General features: G+C 52.4%; 1 protein-coding gene and 1 long non-coding RNA gene across 2 annotated transcripts in view; one reads left to right on the plus strand and one right to left on the minus strand.

Annotated features, from left to right (window-relative positions):
* Positions 1-9,360, plus strand: part of ITPKB (inositol-trisphosphate 3-kinase B) — a 52,839-nt gene extending 43,479 nt beyond the window's left edge. The window contains exons 5-8 of the mRNA XM_032185400.1: positions 171-375; positions 3,865-3,966; positions 4,869-4,940; positions 6,918-9,360. Of these exons, the coding sequence (XP_032041291.1) occupies positions 171-375; positions 3,865-3,966; positions 4,869-4,940; positions 6,918-7,133 (595 nt within the window). The 3' untranslated portion in view covers positions 7,134-9,360. The remainder of the gene's footprint in view (positions 1-170; positions 376-3,864; positions 3,967-4,868; positions 4,941-6,917) is intronic.
* A 2,934-nt stretch (positions 9,361-12,294) lies between these two features.
* LOC116487041 lies at positions 12,295-17,013 on the minus strand. Its single transcript, XR_004253051.1, has 3 exons — positions 16,225-17,013; positions 14,319-14,779; positions 12,295-14,236 (listed from the first exon to the last, which is right to left on the minus strand). It is a non-coding gene; the product is annotated as an uncharacterized LOC116487041 (long non-coding RNA).
* Positions 17,014-17,020: the final 7 nt, after the last annotated feature.

The raw sequence follows: 17,020 nt of genomic DNA on the forward strand, positions 1-17,020 counted from the left end.
AGGGTAAAACCTCCACAGCACCTAGGGTGAAAGATGGATCACGGAATGGTTTGGGTTGGAAGGGACCTTTAAAGATCATTTTTAAAGATCATCATAGCCTTGGAGTGGCTCAGTGGTCTCCCAGCCATTGGCCTCTGCTGCTCTGCTAATTTCCCCCCGTCTCCTCGCAGAACGTACTTGGAGGAGGAGCTGATAAAGGCCCGAAAGAAGCCGAGCCTGAGGAAGGACATGTACCAGAAGATGATCGAGGTGGACCCTGACGCTCCCACGGAGGAGGAGAACGTGCTGCGGGCAGTAACCAAGCCCCGCTACATGCAGTGGAGGGAGACCATCAGTTCCACCGCCACGCTGGGCTTCAGGATCGAGGGGATAAAGGTGAGGGCCCTCCGGGAGGCAGAGCAGGAGGAAGAGCAGCTCTCTGTTACCACACGCAGTAGCAAATCCACAGAACAGGCTGGTGGCAAGCTCCTGTCTCCCCAGGGCATCCTGATCCCTCAGCAGGCATCTGCCAACATGCTCAATGCCAGCGTGCTTCCAGCCTGAGCCATTAATCCCAATTCCCAGCCTGAGTGTGCGCTGGCCTGTGCCTGTCTCTGGCTGGAGCTGGGAGTTCAGCTGGAGCTGGTGACAAGGCTGTATTTACATGGGAATGTTCAGACAAATTCAGCACCTGAGTGTTACCTACATCCAGGCTGCTTCTCTCAGTTTTGCCTGAACACTCTGCAAAGAGCACAGCAGCTGGGCAATGCCAGTACTCTGAGCTGACACACACATTTCTGGAGACACCTCCTGGGATGCTTCTGGGTGTCTGTTAGATGAGAACCAGGGGGTTCTGTCCTGACGAGTGGCAGAGATCAGCAACAGGCTTTGCAGTGATAAAGGCATCCAGGATGGCACCCGAACAGAGGTAGGTCTGTAACTGAGAGCATCTGTGTTAGTGATGGAAGGTTCACATGGACGTTAGCAATTTCCCTTCTTTTACAACTCTTTGCCACCATCCCCAGCCCTCCCAAAGCCCCTTCTCTGCTGCAGGCACCCACGAGCATGCTGTGAGCTGCTCCAGCCAGCCCCTTGCCTGGTTCTTATTCCTGGTACCTATTATAAAACCATGGCTATATAAGATATGAATGTGCCAGTTCGGACCAAAGCTCACATGCACTCTTTCTTCTCCCTGTTTTTACACTATAATCAAGAATATCTGTCTATTTATAGTCCAGCTTGATCTATCCTTGGCCTCTAGTGGTGCTTCTGTGGTTTGGGTGACTTTCATGGGCTTTACAGCAAAATCAGGTCACATGCAAAGCACTTGAAATGGAAAAAAAAAAAAAATCCTGTTCTCACACAGGCCAGAAAATGCTGGGGGGGGCGAATAAAAGCCGTGACTGATGGGTGAGAGTTGCACCCCTGCTTTAGCCAAGTGTAAGTGAGCTGCTACGTGATGTGGGCCGTGGATTTTTTCAAAGCAGTTAGGCAGCCCTCTAATTGAAAACCTGAGAAGTGCTGGCCTCCAGGAGTAACTCTGCTGCTTGGGACTGACTAATATGATCAAGGCTCTAATTACTATAATTCTACTTAAATCCCTTGGCTTCTGGATTATGTTCCCCTAAGCTACAGCATTAGTCGTTCAGGCTGGTTTAGGGCTGGCGTTTCTCCAGCAGGGCTGCAGAACCAGGAGAGCTGAGTTGCATTGCTGCAGCTGACCTGTTTCAGGGTCCTGAGGCTGCTTCTGAGCCCTGGGGAAACCTCAGGGAAGTGTCATTTAACGACAAGGCTCTCCGTGCTTCCTTTCCTGCTGAGGATACAACGTTGGGAAAAGCAGGGGTGAGCCTGTTCTGCCCCTCGCTGACAGCGTGAGGGTGATGGGAGAGGATGGGTTCCCGTGGAAGGGGCTGGGTGCTCGCAGGAAGGGCAGGAGCCATCCTGGGTGCATGGGCTGGGGGGAAGGCAGGAGGAGGAAGGGAGCAGCCACGGCCTGGGGACAGAGCAGGGCTGGGAATGAGGATGGGAACGGGGACAGGGATGGGAACAGGGACAAGGAATCTTTGTTGGTTGAGCTCTCACTTGCCAGGTGGCCTCGAGATGATGGCTCTTCCTCTTCAGAATGGGAATTCTCCTCTGCAAAAGGGGTTAATGACACCTAACTTTGTGGAGCAGCTCAAAAATGTTATAAACAGCAACTATTAAGAAAGTCACTGTTAATAGTAGTACAAATGGTCCCTCTTGACCCAGTTCAGCTCTCTGGAGAGTTGCTCACTGGAAAAAAAAAAAAATTAAAAATCTTGAAGTTTCTGCTCTGACCTGAGGGTTGTTCACCATTTCCCACTGCAAGGCCATGGTGGGACATTGCTGCAGAGATATTTCTGGGTCTAGGACATTTGTGGGGTCTCATAGCCAGTCCTGACCACCTTTCCTGACTTCTCCCCAGACGGGCAGCTTGTGAGCCCCTTGGCCAGTGGTGCCGGGGCAGGCAGACAGCCCCAGCCCTGTCCCAGTGACACCAGCACCAACTGGGCCTGCTGGCAGGGCGGGGGCCAGCTGGGGCAGGTGCCAATAGCCCTTTCCAGCCCCCCTCACGCTTCTGCTTTGGGGGAGCCCACCCCTATGGGCCTCAGAGTCCCTCAGGAGGGGATGGGTTGGTTTCTGCACTGCCCCATGACAGACATAGAGCAGTGCAGTGCACATTCCTTGTACATACTTGGCGAGTCCTACACGTGGCTGCAGCTAAAAACCTGTGGTGAGAGCCTGGCTCTGCTCTGTCCATGCCCAGGATGGTTGCTACAGCAGGGAGATCTGCAGAGAGAAGGTCATCTGCCTCTGCCAGATGTTAGCTTCGCTTTTATACCCTGTGGCAGAGCTAGTGCGGGGGCAGGAGGTGGTCACGTTCATCCCAGGCTGGTTTGAAGCCAGGTGTATCGGCTGCACCCTGTGCAAGCAAAGCTCTTCCTTGGAGAGCATTCCTGTGCTGGTTTTAATACCACCTTTGTCAGAGCTCGCACGAAATGCAAGCTGGAAGTTGGATGTGTGTGGTGTGGCTCATCCTGAGCTGCACAGCAGGTTTTGGGTTGCTGCTGGACATGCTTTGCCCAGCTCTTCACAGCCCGTGTGCCCTGCATGCCCCCAGCTGGACTGGCACTGCCACCCCGAGCCAGGGTCACTTCCCTGGAGGGGTCTCCGTGTCCCACCAGGGCACGTCAGTCTCCAGGACAGGTGACTGATCGTGCTGTCTTCCTTCCCCGGCCTCTGCTCCTTTCCTTCACCTTTCCTTCATCTCACGCAGCCCACAGGATGTCTTTTTGGCCTCTGCCCCTTCGCTCCATTGTGTGCAAACAAGCTGTCCAGCGCAGTGGGACAGAGCTCTGGAAACAGCCCCGTGAGCAGGAGCCTGTTGTTTAAAATAGCCCCTGTCTCCAGGAAGCCAGCCCTGCCTGTCCGAGACAATGAAAGGCACTGATGTGAAAATCAGCAGAGCCTCGGGGTACCGGGGAAATGGCGAGTGGCTACGAGGGGCTGCAAGGCCGGGAGCCTCAGGGCTGGGGCTGGGCGCTGTCCCCGCGGTGGGCCACACACAGGGCGTTCAGTGAAAGGTCCGTGAAAGGCAGCCTGTCCGTGTTGGCAGTGTTTTCAGCAAGTGCCTGATGGTGGAGACTTGCCTTTTGCCTTGTGGCAACGCAGCAGAGCCGCGGGATGGTTTGGGACACGCAAGGCAAGGCGTGCTGCCTCTGCCTCCCCCCACAGACAGGCCCTTCAGCTACCAGAGGGGCTGGTCGCACCCTACGTGGGGACACGCGTGACTTCTGAAACACCAGTTCTTCCTCCTGCCTCCTCCTCTCCCTGTCCCTCTGACGGCTCTCCCTTCTGTCCTAGAAAGAGGATGGCACTGTGAATCGGGACTTCAAGAAGACGCGGACAAAGGAGCAAGTCACGGAAGCCTTCAGGGAGTTCACCAGGGGAAACCGCAACGTCTTGGTGAGCAGGGGCTGCTGTGGGAGCTGCAGCGAGAGGGCTTCTCCCGCAGAGGCTACTCCGCAGCCCTGGGGAGCTCTCTTGAAAGAAAAATGGCAGAGAGAAACACCATCCTGTGGTGAGGGTGAGGAGAGGAGAGCTGGGAGGGGACACATTCACTGCAGCAGCACCCATCAGGTCCAAGTCCACTGAGGGCTCAGCCACAAAGCCTGTTGCAGAGGCTCTGCCCCATCACCCCCAGGACTGATGGCAGCCTCCGAGCCTCCTTTTTAGCCTTGGCTTTGACACAGCAGGTGCCAGAGACTCCTGCCCCGAGCTCACTCTGGCAGGAGGAGAGGCCAAGGCACCTCCATACCTGCACCAGGTGCCCTTCTCGTGGGCATGCCACAGCTGGCGTTTCCCAAGTTGTGCTGCACTGCCAGGAGAATACGAGCTGTAAACAATTCATATGGGCTGTGTCAAATATCCTACTGACAAAGGGCTTTATTTTAAGTTGCACTCTGTAAAGCCTACAAATGAAGGGCTGCAGATGGGGTAGCCCTCGGCACTGCCTCTTTCAAATTTGCTTTGACAGCAGTTACCCAGGGATTACTCTTGGATCTGCGAATTAAGCTGCCTGGCTGTGTTTTATATGTGGAGAGCTTGGAGCTCTCACTCTGTCACACAGTCTCTGGACTCCTTGGCCAAACCATCTCCTCAGGCAGTCACAGCATGAGCAGTTTAATTGTGTGACATTGCCAGGGTACCTGCTGTGCACGGGCTGTGCCTCGTCCTTCTGCTCACACCTCGGAGACGAATTACCAAAGGGGCCCCGAGGAGCCCTGAGTGCCTTTCAGCAGTTTGCAGGGCGGCTTGTAAGGAGCACACGGTCAGCACTGAGGGTTTGTTTGCCTTTGTGGTTTCAGAACAGCTACCTGATCCGGCTGAAGGGTATCCGTGCCACCCTGGAGACATCCCCCTTCTTCAAGTGCCATGAGGTAATGCTCACATTCCCTTCCTCGGGTGCCATGTAGGTAGATCTGACTGCTTTAACCCCAACTTGTTCAAGGAGGAGGAGTCAAATTCAGAGGTTGTAAATTTCTACGGTTTTGAATTTATTCTCATATTTCCATACCTGTTTATCTAATACTGACAGCAGGTGACTGAAATAGTGTTCATGCATCTGACACGGGCTCAGATCTAATGGAAATCAATGTTCATACAAATTAAAAGTGATGTCAAAGGAATTCGATCTGCTTATGGTTTTATATGACTGGAAATAAATCCTAGTTTAAAAATAGGTCTTCTTGGGAGAAATTCCTGCCTGAATGCACAGGTCAGGTATCATTTGGCTGCCAGTTTCTCCATGCCATTTCATCTACCTGGCAAACTGCAGAGTGCATTTCCTTGGCACATGTTGTCATACGGGCAGGAATAATGCCTAGCTCAACGTGTCAGGAGTCACTGCTCCCCCTGCCCAAGGCAGAGCTGTGCTGCCCCTCTGATGGACCTTGATAAATGCCTCCCCCCAGCAGTGCCTGCAGGGCAATGGGGAAACCCAGGGAAATGTCACAGCTGAGTGTTTTGGGTCAGTTCAATGACAGAAACAAAATGCTCCCTGGAGTGAAGTGCCAAAGAGTTCATTTGAAAATGCAGGAACAAAACAGGCTTTTCAAAGAGGCTTTGAAAGGAGTTTCCAATCCTTAAAAATTGTAAAGAAGAGGCTTTGACTTTCCACCAAACTTCAAGATGAAGCATAGCAGGAGGGCTGCCAAGCCCTTCACATCTCCCCGTGTGGGTTGGGGCTCCTCTAAGCAGCTGCAAGAGAATTTGGTGACTCAGGCCAGGCAAGCAAAGAACGTCAGCAAAAGGCTTTTCCTTAAAATGCTGTATCCCGGCCAAGAGAGGGCTCTAAGAGCTTAGGAGAAGAGCTGAAGATAAGCATTTCTGGGAAATAATGCATGTTGCTGGAACTTGGAGATTTTCCCAATGCACTGGAGGAGGAAGTCTCCTTGAAAATGTGAATACATCGCAAACAGCACATGCATCCAGCTTAAAACCCTTGTCTAAAGGCAAACCCCAGTGACAGTACAGACATGGGAGTCCCTGGTAGCACTCAGTGCTGCTGCCTTGAAGGGCTGACGCCAGCGGGATGTCCCCAGAGCTGTGCTCCTCCTCTGGTCTGTCCAGGTTTTGGTGTGCGAGGTGTTTCCAGGTATCTGCACACCATGGCGTGTGTGCTGAGGCCATTGTGCTTTGCTCACCTGAAGTCCCCATATGTGACACAAGAGCACGTGGGCTCACAGTCTGCCAAATCTGTGCACATCCAGATGATGTGCTTCACCTTCACAGATGAAAATACCTGCAGGCTTTCCTGGGGCTTGTGGCTGGAAGGCCAGTCAGTAAGAGTGAGCCCTCCAAAGCAGCAGAAGGAATTTGTGGAAGAGGAAATTTGTGTCTGGTCACCTCCATAATGTGTGTGCAGAGCACTGTAAAAGCCAGGATGCTCTAGGGGGAGATCTGGGTGCTATCAAATGATGTTTCAGGCAGCAGTTTGTAAGTACCTCGTCCTTGGAGCATACCTGTTCCTACAGCGATGCCTGCAGAGTTGGTGCGTGTGAGTGGTGCTAACCAGCCACCAAGAGCCAACCTTGGAAAATCTTCAGTCAGGAGGCTGGGATTCATCTCACTCCTTCCCCAGGAACCTTGACTCAGTTTCCGAAATCACATCTGTACCTTTTGTGCCTGTGTTTTGCTGACCTTTTTCTTCTGCCAGAAGCGGGGAATTGTATGAATAAATCAGCCGGTCTGAATGCCTGATTTGCATGGGCAAACACTGCTGGCAAAGCACTGATCTTGCTTTTGCTCATGCAAAATCTCGGCATAACCTCTTGCAAACGCAGCTGTAGGTGAGGTGTCAGAGCTGGGTTTGATGTGAAGCAGGTGCACAACTAACTGAGCCCTTGTCTCCGCAGGTGATCGGGAGCTCCCTCCTCTTCATTCACGACAAAAAGGAGCAAGCCAAAGTCTGGATGATTGACTTTGGGAAAACCACCCCGCTGCCGGAGGGACAAGTTCTCCAGCACAACGTGCCCTGGGTGGAAGGGAACAGAGAGGATGGCTACCTCTGGGGACTGGACAATCTCATCCAGATCCTGACAGAGTTGTCCCAGAAGGAGGACTCGCATTAAAGCCATGCGTCCGACTCTGCCACTACCCCCAACCTGTTCCCAACTGACTCTTCTGAACTGCACTACAAGACACTTTCCAACCCTTGCCCTTCCCATTTTAAAGCTATTCTCTCCCTATTTAAGGTGGTTTTGTTGTGTTGTTTTGTTTTTGTTTTTTTTTTAATTCCACATGTAAATACAGAGCTAACCTTCCAGAACAACTCCTGAACTTGAAACCTTGGCTTCACAGAGTCAGTAGCCCGGCTGTGCTGGAGCAGCCGGGGAGGGGTTGGTTAGGCAAACACACACTTTCCCTACCATGCTTTTGTCTCTTGTGCAGCATGGTTTTAAGGGAACCTTCCTCCTGAGTGGCCGTGGAGACACTGTGGGTCAGGGGATGCTGCAGCTGAGGCCCTGAGGTGCTGCCCAGGCACGGGGCTGTGGTGGAGGAAGGAGCCTCTGCCTGTGCTGGGTTCAGCAGCTTCACCTCCAAAACACCTCTGGCCACGCGTGGGACCCTTTAGTACCCAGGGCGGATGAGCAAGGCTTGAAGATGGTAAAAGACACTGGGGTTGATAACCTTTAGTTGCCTTTGCCAGCACCTTTTGCCCTGGGAACTGTCTTTGCTGAGTGCGTAAATCACTAGAATCGCAGACTTGAGTTTTTGTGTTGAAGACATTCCATTAATCCTGTGGAGGTTTCTCTGTTATTTTGGAGTCACACTGGAGGGTGAGGGTTTTGCTCTCGCTGCAGGGCCATGCGGTTGGGTACAGGTATCTCCCACGGCCGGGTGCTGCCCCCCCACGTCACCCACCTTGGCTGCACTGGCTGGGTGGGCAATGCCAGGAGCTCCTCACTGACCTTCCACAGTGAATAAAGGCTTTGGGCAGGGCTGGCAGGGAGAAAAACAGCTTGTAATGGACACCTACGAGATGTAAGGTAGACATCCAGGTTGGTCATTCTTTTTTTTTTTGGGTTGTGCTGCCAATGCCTGCTCCTGGCCCAGAACCACCCTCCCACCTGGAGCACCTCCACCATTTGTACCCGTGCCAGTTTCTTGCCCGGTGCTTCCCAGCAGCTGGGAGTTACGGCAGACGAGCAGCACTCGAGGTGCCCCATTAGACTTGCATGGCAAAGCAGAGGGGGGAGGCGAGGCGTTCCTGTGCCTTCCCTTTTTCTTGCACTGCTTGCTGGCTCTGCCACTACGCTCAGTCGCTAGCTTCCCAGCCTGTGTTTGGCCTCCCTGCTTCGAGTCCTGTGAAAACAACCAGTTCTCTATTCAGGGTGGAGGCTATTTTTTAACTTCCTGGAACATTTGAACTAAGCAGCTTGCTCACATCAGCACTGGCTCTCTAAAGGTCAGCTATTGATGGGCCGGCAGGACCGAGCTGCAGCCACAAACCCTGCACCTGCTGGAGCCCCAGGCCCCGGCTCACCTCGCTCCCGGCAGTGATGCTCGAGAGCCCCTCTGCCATCGTCTGCTGAGCAACACTCCCCTGCTGAGGGTCGTCTTCTGGCAGCAATAAGGGGGATTGGGCTGTCGAGCCCCCAGCAGCTGTGCCCCAGCCTCTTTCCCAAGGGTTAAACTCCCCAAGGTTTTTCTCAGCTCCTGTCTCAGCAGACAAATGTCTTTAGCTCATACGATGCCATTGTAAATGGTTGCATTGTTGCAGCTCTTCACCAGGCTTTCTAGACTAGCCCTTATGGAAGTGCCTTACAGACTTGCCTCTGTTCCATTAGTGTCATGGAAAAGGTTGGATTTTTTTTTTTTTTAATGTTATATTTATTTTCATCCCATTTTAATTGCACAGAACACTAAAGCTTCATGCATGGAATCCCCCTTTTTTTTTTTTTTTTTTTTTTTAAACTGTGTTTTTAGTTTTTAAACCATCCCTTTTCCACCTTTGGAGAAAAGGTTTGAAGCGATATGCCTAGATATGTACCAGTTATTGCTGTATTTTAGCTTTGTGCTCTCATATATATATATATATATATTATTTTTTAAGACTTTATAAAATAGATTCTTCACTTTGTGGCTTCAGAAGAAGCAGATTGTTTCTCCCAGCTGTCTTATGCCTTTCTGGAGGCTGGAACAGTTGCTGTGAGGTATTTTCCCAGCTCCCACCTCCCCTTTCAGTCATTGGGTAACATGGAGAAAAATCTAAACTGGTCTGAACACCAATGCACAGTGCCTGTAAAAAAAAGAAAACTCCTGTAACTTTCCAAATAAAGGCATATGGGAAGCATCCTTCTGGCGTCGGTTCCGTTTGTGGCACAGCTTGCAGCCGCCTTGGGGCAACCCATGGCTTCTCCATGGTTCTCCCAGAGCAAAACTTTGCTGAAAGACTGGGAACCTCTTGCTATGAAAAATAACTTGTAGAGTACTACAGAACTGGCACTGCTACAACTTCACTCAGCAGTTCCTCACGGGCTGCAAGAAAGAAGCCTGGGTTTCCTATCTTTCACACTCTTGCAGCATCACTGCCAATATCTGATGGCTTACTTGCTAACTCCAGGTCATGGAGGCCACTGAGAGGCCCGTCTTGCTGAAGGGGACAGCAAAGATTTCCAAAGGGGCCTCCAAAACTCACCAAGCTGCCCCCTAAAATGCAAAGCTAGTAGATAAATAACGAGATCCTCAGACCTGTTCTCACCTACTATTGAAGGAAATACCGTGACAGTGTGGTAGATAAGGGAAGGGAAAAGGTCAGGGCAAGAAACCTGTCATGACTGCGTGCTGGAGTCTGGCAGTACCGAAATTTAGGTGCAGTTTGGAAACGGGCAGCTTTTCACACCAAGATGTGTCTGCAAGCACCACACAGCACGCGCCACAGCAAGCACCCTGCCGCCTGCTCTGCTGCACCCAAAGCAAAACCGCCCTCTCCAGGCTCCCTGCCGCAGCAGGAGTTAATAAATGAAATGTTCAACAAACAGCTCACAGCAGAGAGGTCAGCATTTACACGGATGCAACAAGGCAAACTTCAGATGCTGCTGTAGATACTTAACACTGCGAAGCCCCTGAGCACCTACCACAAGGCCATACAGCACAGGGCACTCTGTTCAAACTGTGTAATTTCTACTAATTATCTTCTCAATTATCTAATTATCTAGCACTTGCAAGAATGAGCCTCCTGTAAGTTTTTGCTGGAAGTGCTGGTTGTGGCTTTTGTGTGATGTGGGGCTCAGCTGTGCTGTGTGATGGTGGCTGAGGCTGTGCAAGGTGGTACTGGTGGTGGTGGTGGTGGTGGTACTGGTGGTACTGGTGGTGGGGGAGCACCTGGAGATGTGTTTGGGCCTCACCATGGGCGATGCAGGGCAGCTGTGCTGCCAAGCCCCACAGGAGATGTCTGGAAGGGGTTATGAAGCCCAGGCAATGAGGATTCAGATAAATGACCTCAGTTGCTGCCACATTATGGCTGGTGGCTATAAATGAAGGTATTAGGGAGCAGGCAAACCCATGTTTGTGCCCAGATGAAATGCTGCTGGGCGTAGTGCTGGCAAAACCAGGCTTTTCCTCTTGTGTGTGCTGCAGCAAGCCCAGTCCTGGAGGGCCCTTGCTCATCCCTGCAGGTGAGCCGCTCAGCTCGGGTCCCTGTGGCGTGGTTTATCTGTGGGGGAAGGCAGGAGCAAGCGGGGCATGGAGTATGGAGCCTATGGGCTGCGGGGTGCTGTTGGTTTGGGAACGAGCCGTGCAGATGCCCCACTGACACACATGAGGAGGGGGCTGCACACCCCTTTAGGGCACGTCGCAGAGGACGAGCACCATTCTAACCCCACACCGAGCCGTGCCCAGCTGGGCCTTAAGCCCCGGCCCGTGAGGCGCGGCCCTTTCCGGAGGCGCTGCCGGGCCCGGGCCGTGCCCGCCCCCGAGCGGCCGCGCCGGGAGCGGCACCGGGGGAGGCCCCGGAGGGCGCTGCCTTGGCCCGGCGCTAGGGCTGCTGCAGGCCCCAGGCCGCGAGGGGTGGGGCTGGGAGTGGGGAGCCCTCCTTCCTTGTACACTTTATTATTTTTTTTCCCCAAAATGTAGAAATAAATCAGCCCGTGACACCCGCAAGGGTTAGAGCAGCCTTGCTTGCAAGGGGAACTGCGCTGCAGGGGAGCGTAGCAGCTCTGAGCAGCCAGGGGATGGCTCACAAGCACCAGGCAATGGAGCAAGGTTCCCCGAATTCACGTGCTGGTGATAGGTAGGTCACCAGTGCAGGCCTGAGTGGCCCTGGGAGGTTCAGAAGGAATAAAAACAGCTGTGCAGCCTTTTATTTATATATATACACAACATTTTTCTGGAGCAGAGATGAGTTGCTGCGAACCGTCCTCCTCTGGATTAACATAGCCTGAAATTAACATTAGGAAAACAGTGGCAGCTCTGAAAAATGAAGTGCTTTTTGCTAAGCAAATATCCTCAGCTTGCTCGGGATGGATGAGCCTCGTGGAAGAAGGTGGCCTCGTGTGCATTGGTTACGATTTTGGTCCTTACCCATGCCCTTTGTCACAGCTGGGTGTGGGGCTTGCTCTCCCCCCATCAGGTGCCCCTGGGCTTCCCCAGTGACAAGGACGTTTCTGCTCCATTTTGACTTTCTTTTAGCACTGTTGTAACTTGCACATGGGAATGCTCACTTTCCCCTAAAAAAGGCATCTTTGGGGTTGTATTTGGGCATGCAGCTGTCAAACACCCATTCCTGTCTGCAGCAGGCCTTCAGCACAGATCCCTGTGGCTTTGGGCTTTGCTGACTCAGCTGCTCTGTAAATGCACAGCAGGGGAGCTGGTCCCCTACCCAGATTTCAGCTCCTGTTGGAAGGTGCACTGCTGATATTGGATGTGTGCCCACATGTAAGTCTGGCTTGCAGCTCCCGTGTACCCCCTGCATTAGAGCAGATTGTGCAGCTGTGCTGTCTCAGTGCAGAACTAGAAACTTGGTACATGATACCATTATTTAGTGTGGGGATGCTCTGGTTACCACATTTGAACTCCCTCCGGGGGCCTGCTTCATGTATATTTAATAGGAAACTAATTTTGGGGACTGAGGCCCTCCTGCTGCGTTTACAGCCCACATCCACATGTTTTCCTTTGCAAACTGTCCTGGCCTCTGCCTCCCCTCTCAGGGAGCGTGGGCATTGCTGGAGGTTCTCACCCACCTGCTTAGTGGGTGGAAAGAGAAAAGTCTCCCTTCAATGTGGGGCCGATGGGTTTTTCTGTGTAAAAAGACTGTATTTCATTCCAGTTGTACAGCAATAGAATATATTTAAACTTAAAAAATAATAATAATAATCCACAGTATCAAAACACAGCAAGTCACAACCAAACAGTTGGCAACACTGGCAGGCTCACAAGCGCTCCTCCGTGACCGTCGCGGCTGGGTCAGTTCGGGCTCCAGCATGGAAATGAAACAGGCTGAGTGAACGTCGGGACACCAGCACTGTCCCCATGTGGGGAGAAGATGGTGCATGTGGGCACCAGCTCCACCTTCAGTAGGGTGCTGCTGCCCTCTGGGTGAGGTGGGACTGATTTTTTAGCCCAGACCAGCCTGGTCTGTGGGTGAGGAAGAACTGGTGGGTGGTGGTGGGGGGCTAATCTCTGTTTAGCTAGTGTCACCGTCACCTGGTGTGGTACAGCAGGGTGGGCATGCAGGAGGGGTTGAAATGCTGTGTTCCAGTTGGGAAAACCCATTCCAGAACTGCCTGAAAGTGCACGGAGTGCGTGAACACGGAGAAGTGCTATCTGCAAAACATCGCGATGCAGCACCAGTGAGCAAAGCCACTCCTTTGGCTGGGAGGAACATCAGGTCTGGCTGTATTTATGGCTCTTCTTGTGCCTGGCCTTAAAGCGTCAAAGAAGTCTTGGTGTTGACATGTAGGGGATGTAGTTTATGTTGAATAGTTTTTTGTGTGTGTGTGTTGTTTTTTTTTTTTAAAGTGTGTTTGTGGGATAAAGCCCTGTGCATTGCCTCTGTGGTGCTGCACAGTGGCAGGGTATGAGGACACCCTGATGGCTTAGCATGTGCATGGCTCATCCCCAAGTGGTGAGGAGGCAATACCAGGATGGGATAAAGCAGCCCCTGAAGAGTAATGGCATCATGGGTTTTCGTGCTTGGGTTTCCCAAGCATGGAGCTCTGCATAACACCTCATGCATCATGGAGAGGCTACGACCGAGGGCAATTTCCAGCAAAACTGAAAGGTCTTTAATAAATTAAGTGATGCACATGGAGAGGAACATGCGGCTCTTTTGGCAGTGTGGGAAGCGGTGGCACAGACACAGGTACCCACATGTCATGTACCCATAACGCCTGCTGCCAGATCATTTCCTAGCACAAAGCCTGACTGAGGGCAGCAGGAGGTGTCCGGTGTTAATATGGCAAAGTTTCTAGGAAGTGCTGGGATCACCCGTCATGCTGCCACGGCCAGGAGGTGCTGAGCCTCTGCAGGCAGCTCTGCCGGGCAGGCAGGAGCGCGGAGGGCAGGGACCATTTTTCACAGCACCTTTTCCATGGTAAGTACAGAACTGGCAACACCAACAGATCTATGAACATTGAAATGGTTCGGCTCACTGAAACTACTTTATGACTCACCACGAGTTTCAAAAGCACATTTGGTTTGGTTCCTACCTGGAAGTGCTTTCCAGCAAGCAGTAAATCAGCTTTTTTTTTTTTTTTTTTCAGCCCGGCTAGGTTTAAAGTACCAAGGAACTATTTCATTAAAGCCCTTTTTGAGAAACCTGGTTTTCCCAGTCAGGAAAGAGCAACAGAGGATAGTTTGTTGCTGGCTGATGGTGGTGAAGCAGTTGCATTTGTTCTTCGTAACCTGCTGTCGCTCTGTAGCTGCAACACTTGCACCTAAAGCATTTGTACTCATAAAGCACAGGATGGTATCGAGCCGTCCAGGTCAGCAGCTGGATCATGCGCAGGGCCTGCAGTTACAGCCTTTTGGTATTTTGTTGTACCAAAAAAATGTGAAAGGGGGCAGTATTTACCAGGAGGAAGAGGAGGAATATCTTGGTGGAAGCCCTGAAAGCGTTAGCTGATGTGCCTGGTGAGGGGTGGCTGGGACAGTCCTGTTTCCACAGGCAGGAGCAAGCACACCGCGTGCACCCATGGCAGAGGAGGTGGGAAGGTGCTGGATTCATCTGGCCCTAAAAATAATAACAACAAATAATTAATAATAATAATAATAAGCATTGCTCATGAAGGAGAGCTTCAAATCAGCACTTCTACCTGGGCTTTCATGGCATTGGTCTTCTCACCAGTGAAAATTGTGGCCCCCTGCTTCTGGCTGCTGGCTTCCCCGCTGTGGGCTCCTTGGGAGCAGTGTCGGGGTCTGGGCTCCGCTCGATCCATCCCTGGACAGAGGTCTAGTCTCTCAGGAGCAGGGAAAAAACATCCTCCATCCATCCAGTGGTATCACAGAAATGTCTCTCCAGGGAAGGGCAACTGGAAAAAACAGCGTTCCTCGTTGCTTTTGCAGCAGTTGGTTGAAAATTCAGTCCAGTGCTCTCTGTAAGGTAGCTGGGAGAGCGACGAATCTGTAAAGCTGCTCCTGTCCTGAAGCAGGGAGCGGAAATCTGGCTGTTTATTAAAGTTGATCCCTCTCACAGGCAGAAATTGGACCCTTCGGCCTTGGTGTCCATCTGGCAGACCTCAGCACCTCTGGAGTTGTACATTGGTTTCTTGATCGACTTCACCAATTTGACAGTAAGGTTAAAAACAAGGAAAAAAAAAATGATCAAAGTGGTGTTCCCCTGAGTGTGCAGCAGTCCTGAGGAGTTCAGCATGTTCATGCAAGCATTCCCCTGGCTAACCACAACATCCCATCCTCACTACAGTGCACAGGCAGCACCAAGCACACAAGTGTATCAGTCCCCACAGGTGCCAAAGCACATCCTTCCTAGATGACGTTTAGCTAGTTATCTGCTGCTCCTGGTCCAGAACTTGGGAAGGGCTTCTGCACCCGAAGGCTTTGTCTGTTTGCTTTTTAACACCAGGGTAATGCTGAGGAACTCAGCTCTTGCCTTTAATGCAGGTTGCCCCCAAATTTAACCTTTCCTACTGCAATCCACCCCAAGTGAATCAAGCTGGGATTTCTGAATAGCTGCTGTCGTGCAAACCATCACCACCTCGTGGTGTGACAATCACACTGCCTTTCATTTTCAGCACACCCAGCCCGAGGTTAACAAGAAGCACCAGCTGCTACCTGTCCTCCCAAGAAACCCACTTCACTGCTGCCTATGCTGTGTGGTTTATCTCACTCCAGAAGCTGGTGTTTTTCATTTTCTTCTAAAAATTGAAAATGAGAGGCTTTTCTGTCTGCACCATGCTATGGACCTCTGCTTTTTGTAGAGCAGCTGAAAAACCAGGGTTCAGCTTGCCCATTTTAACACAGGATAGTTGGAAATATCTGTTTGAGGCTGTCCAGGACAGCGGCACAATGTGCAGTGCATGAGCCCAGCAGAAACCCCCTGGGTTATTTCTGCAGCTCTCTCCACCCAACGAGCCAAAGGCACGTCTTCCAGAGACCATGGGCACCAGAGGATGTGTTCAGTGGTGCTAAAGGCAGTTGTGCATGCATTTATCTGAGCATATGGACTCAGGCATGCTGCCCTGGTGCACCAGCTGGCTTCTGTACACACACAGAGGGTGCAAATTATGCTGGCTTGGCTGAAGTCTGCCAAGTTATCCAAAAAAAGTTATCCTAAGTGAGAGGGTCTGCACTGCAAGCACGCCACTGTGCTTCAAAATGTGCTTCCAAAGCCAGCGGTCGTGTTGTGAGAGGCTGGGCACAGCAGGGGATACGTGCTGCCAGCTGCCTCCCTGCAGAAATTACAGGTGAGGAGCAGCTCAGGTCTGTCTGCTTGGGCACATCCTGGTGAAGGCAATGGGATTTTTTTGCTAGGGATAGATGGATGGACAGACACACGCACACACTATCTCCCACCTACCCCCTTCTTTTCCCAAAGGGCTCCCAGCAGGTCCTACCTGCCCCAACGCAGCCCCGCTCGCCCTGCCAAAAAGGAACAAGGGGCCTGGCCAGCAGCTGCAGCTCTGCAGGCACACCGTGGGCATGCAGCTCCACGCCTCGGCCACGATAGCAGCAGGGCACAATCCTCAAGCATCAGGCACTCACCCCTGGGGAGCAGAGCAGAGATGCTCCATCGACCGGTCCTGCAGGACACGCTGCGCAGGGATCCACGGCCAAACCAAGGACAGCAGGTTCCTCCCCGGGGAAGGGGAGAAGTCTTTACACTGGAGGTTTTTGGCAGCACGGGGCTTGTCCCACTGCCCCACCAGCAGCACACAGGGTGCAGGGGATCCCCGTCTCCCGCTGGTAGGAGCTTCCCGGGGCCAGTGGGAGGTCTGGGGCTTGCCTGGAGCCAGAGGATCGGTGTAGAGGACAGCCCAAGTCAGTTTAAGAGTAAAATGCGATTTACAGCAAGCACATTTCTCAAGACATCTGCAGTGATAGAGCATCGAAGGTACACAGCTGAGGAAGCTGGGCTGAGCCCTCTGCTGCCACCCAGCAGTCAAGAAGGGGCTCTCGGAAGGGAAAAAGGTACCGCTTGTTGCTTCTACAGGCTGTACGTCTGTCTATTGATAGCTCCTTGGCATTTGATGTTCACAGCTGGTTTTCTTTAACGTAACAGGAGGCAAAAAACGTCTAACAGGAGGCAGAATGTCTATGACCGCTTGCTGCTGGGAGGACAGAGAGAGCAACACCTCCCGCTCCCCCAGCTCTGCTGCCTGCCCGGGTGCCACCTTCACCGGGGGGTTTCCTCCTCTTGGCACCCTCCTTTTCCTCCTCCTCGACCACCCGCCGCACACGGGCTGGGGCTGGTCCCAACGCACGCTGCCTCTGCCCCATCTCTGCTCCTCGCTCAGTGCAAGTCTCCTGCTGCCGCTCTGCACCTCCGCTCCGCTGGATG

Source organism: Aythya fuligula, chromosome 3 (assembly GCF_009819795.1).
Source record: "Aythya fuligula isolate bAytFul2 chromosome 3, bAytFul2.pri, whole genome shotgun sequence".
Taxonomy (NCBI): domain Eukaryota; kingdom Metazoa; phylum Chordata; class Aves; order Anseriformes; family Anatidae; genus Aythya; species Aythya fuligula.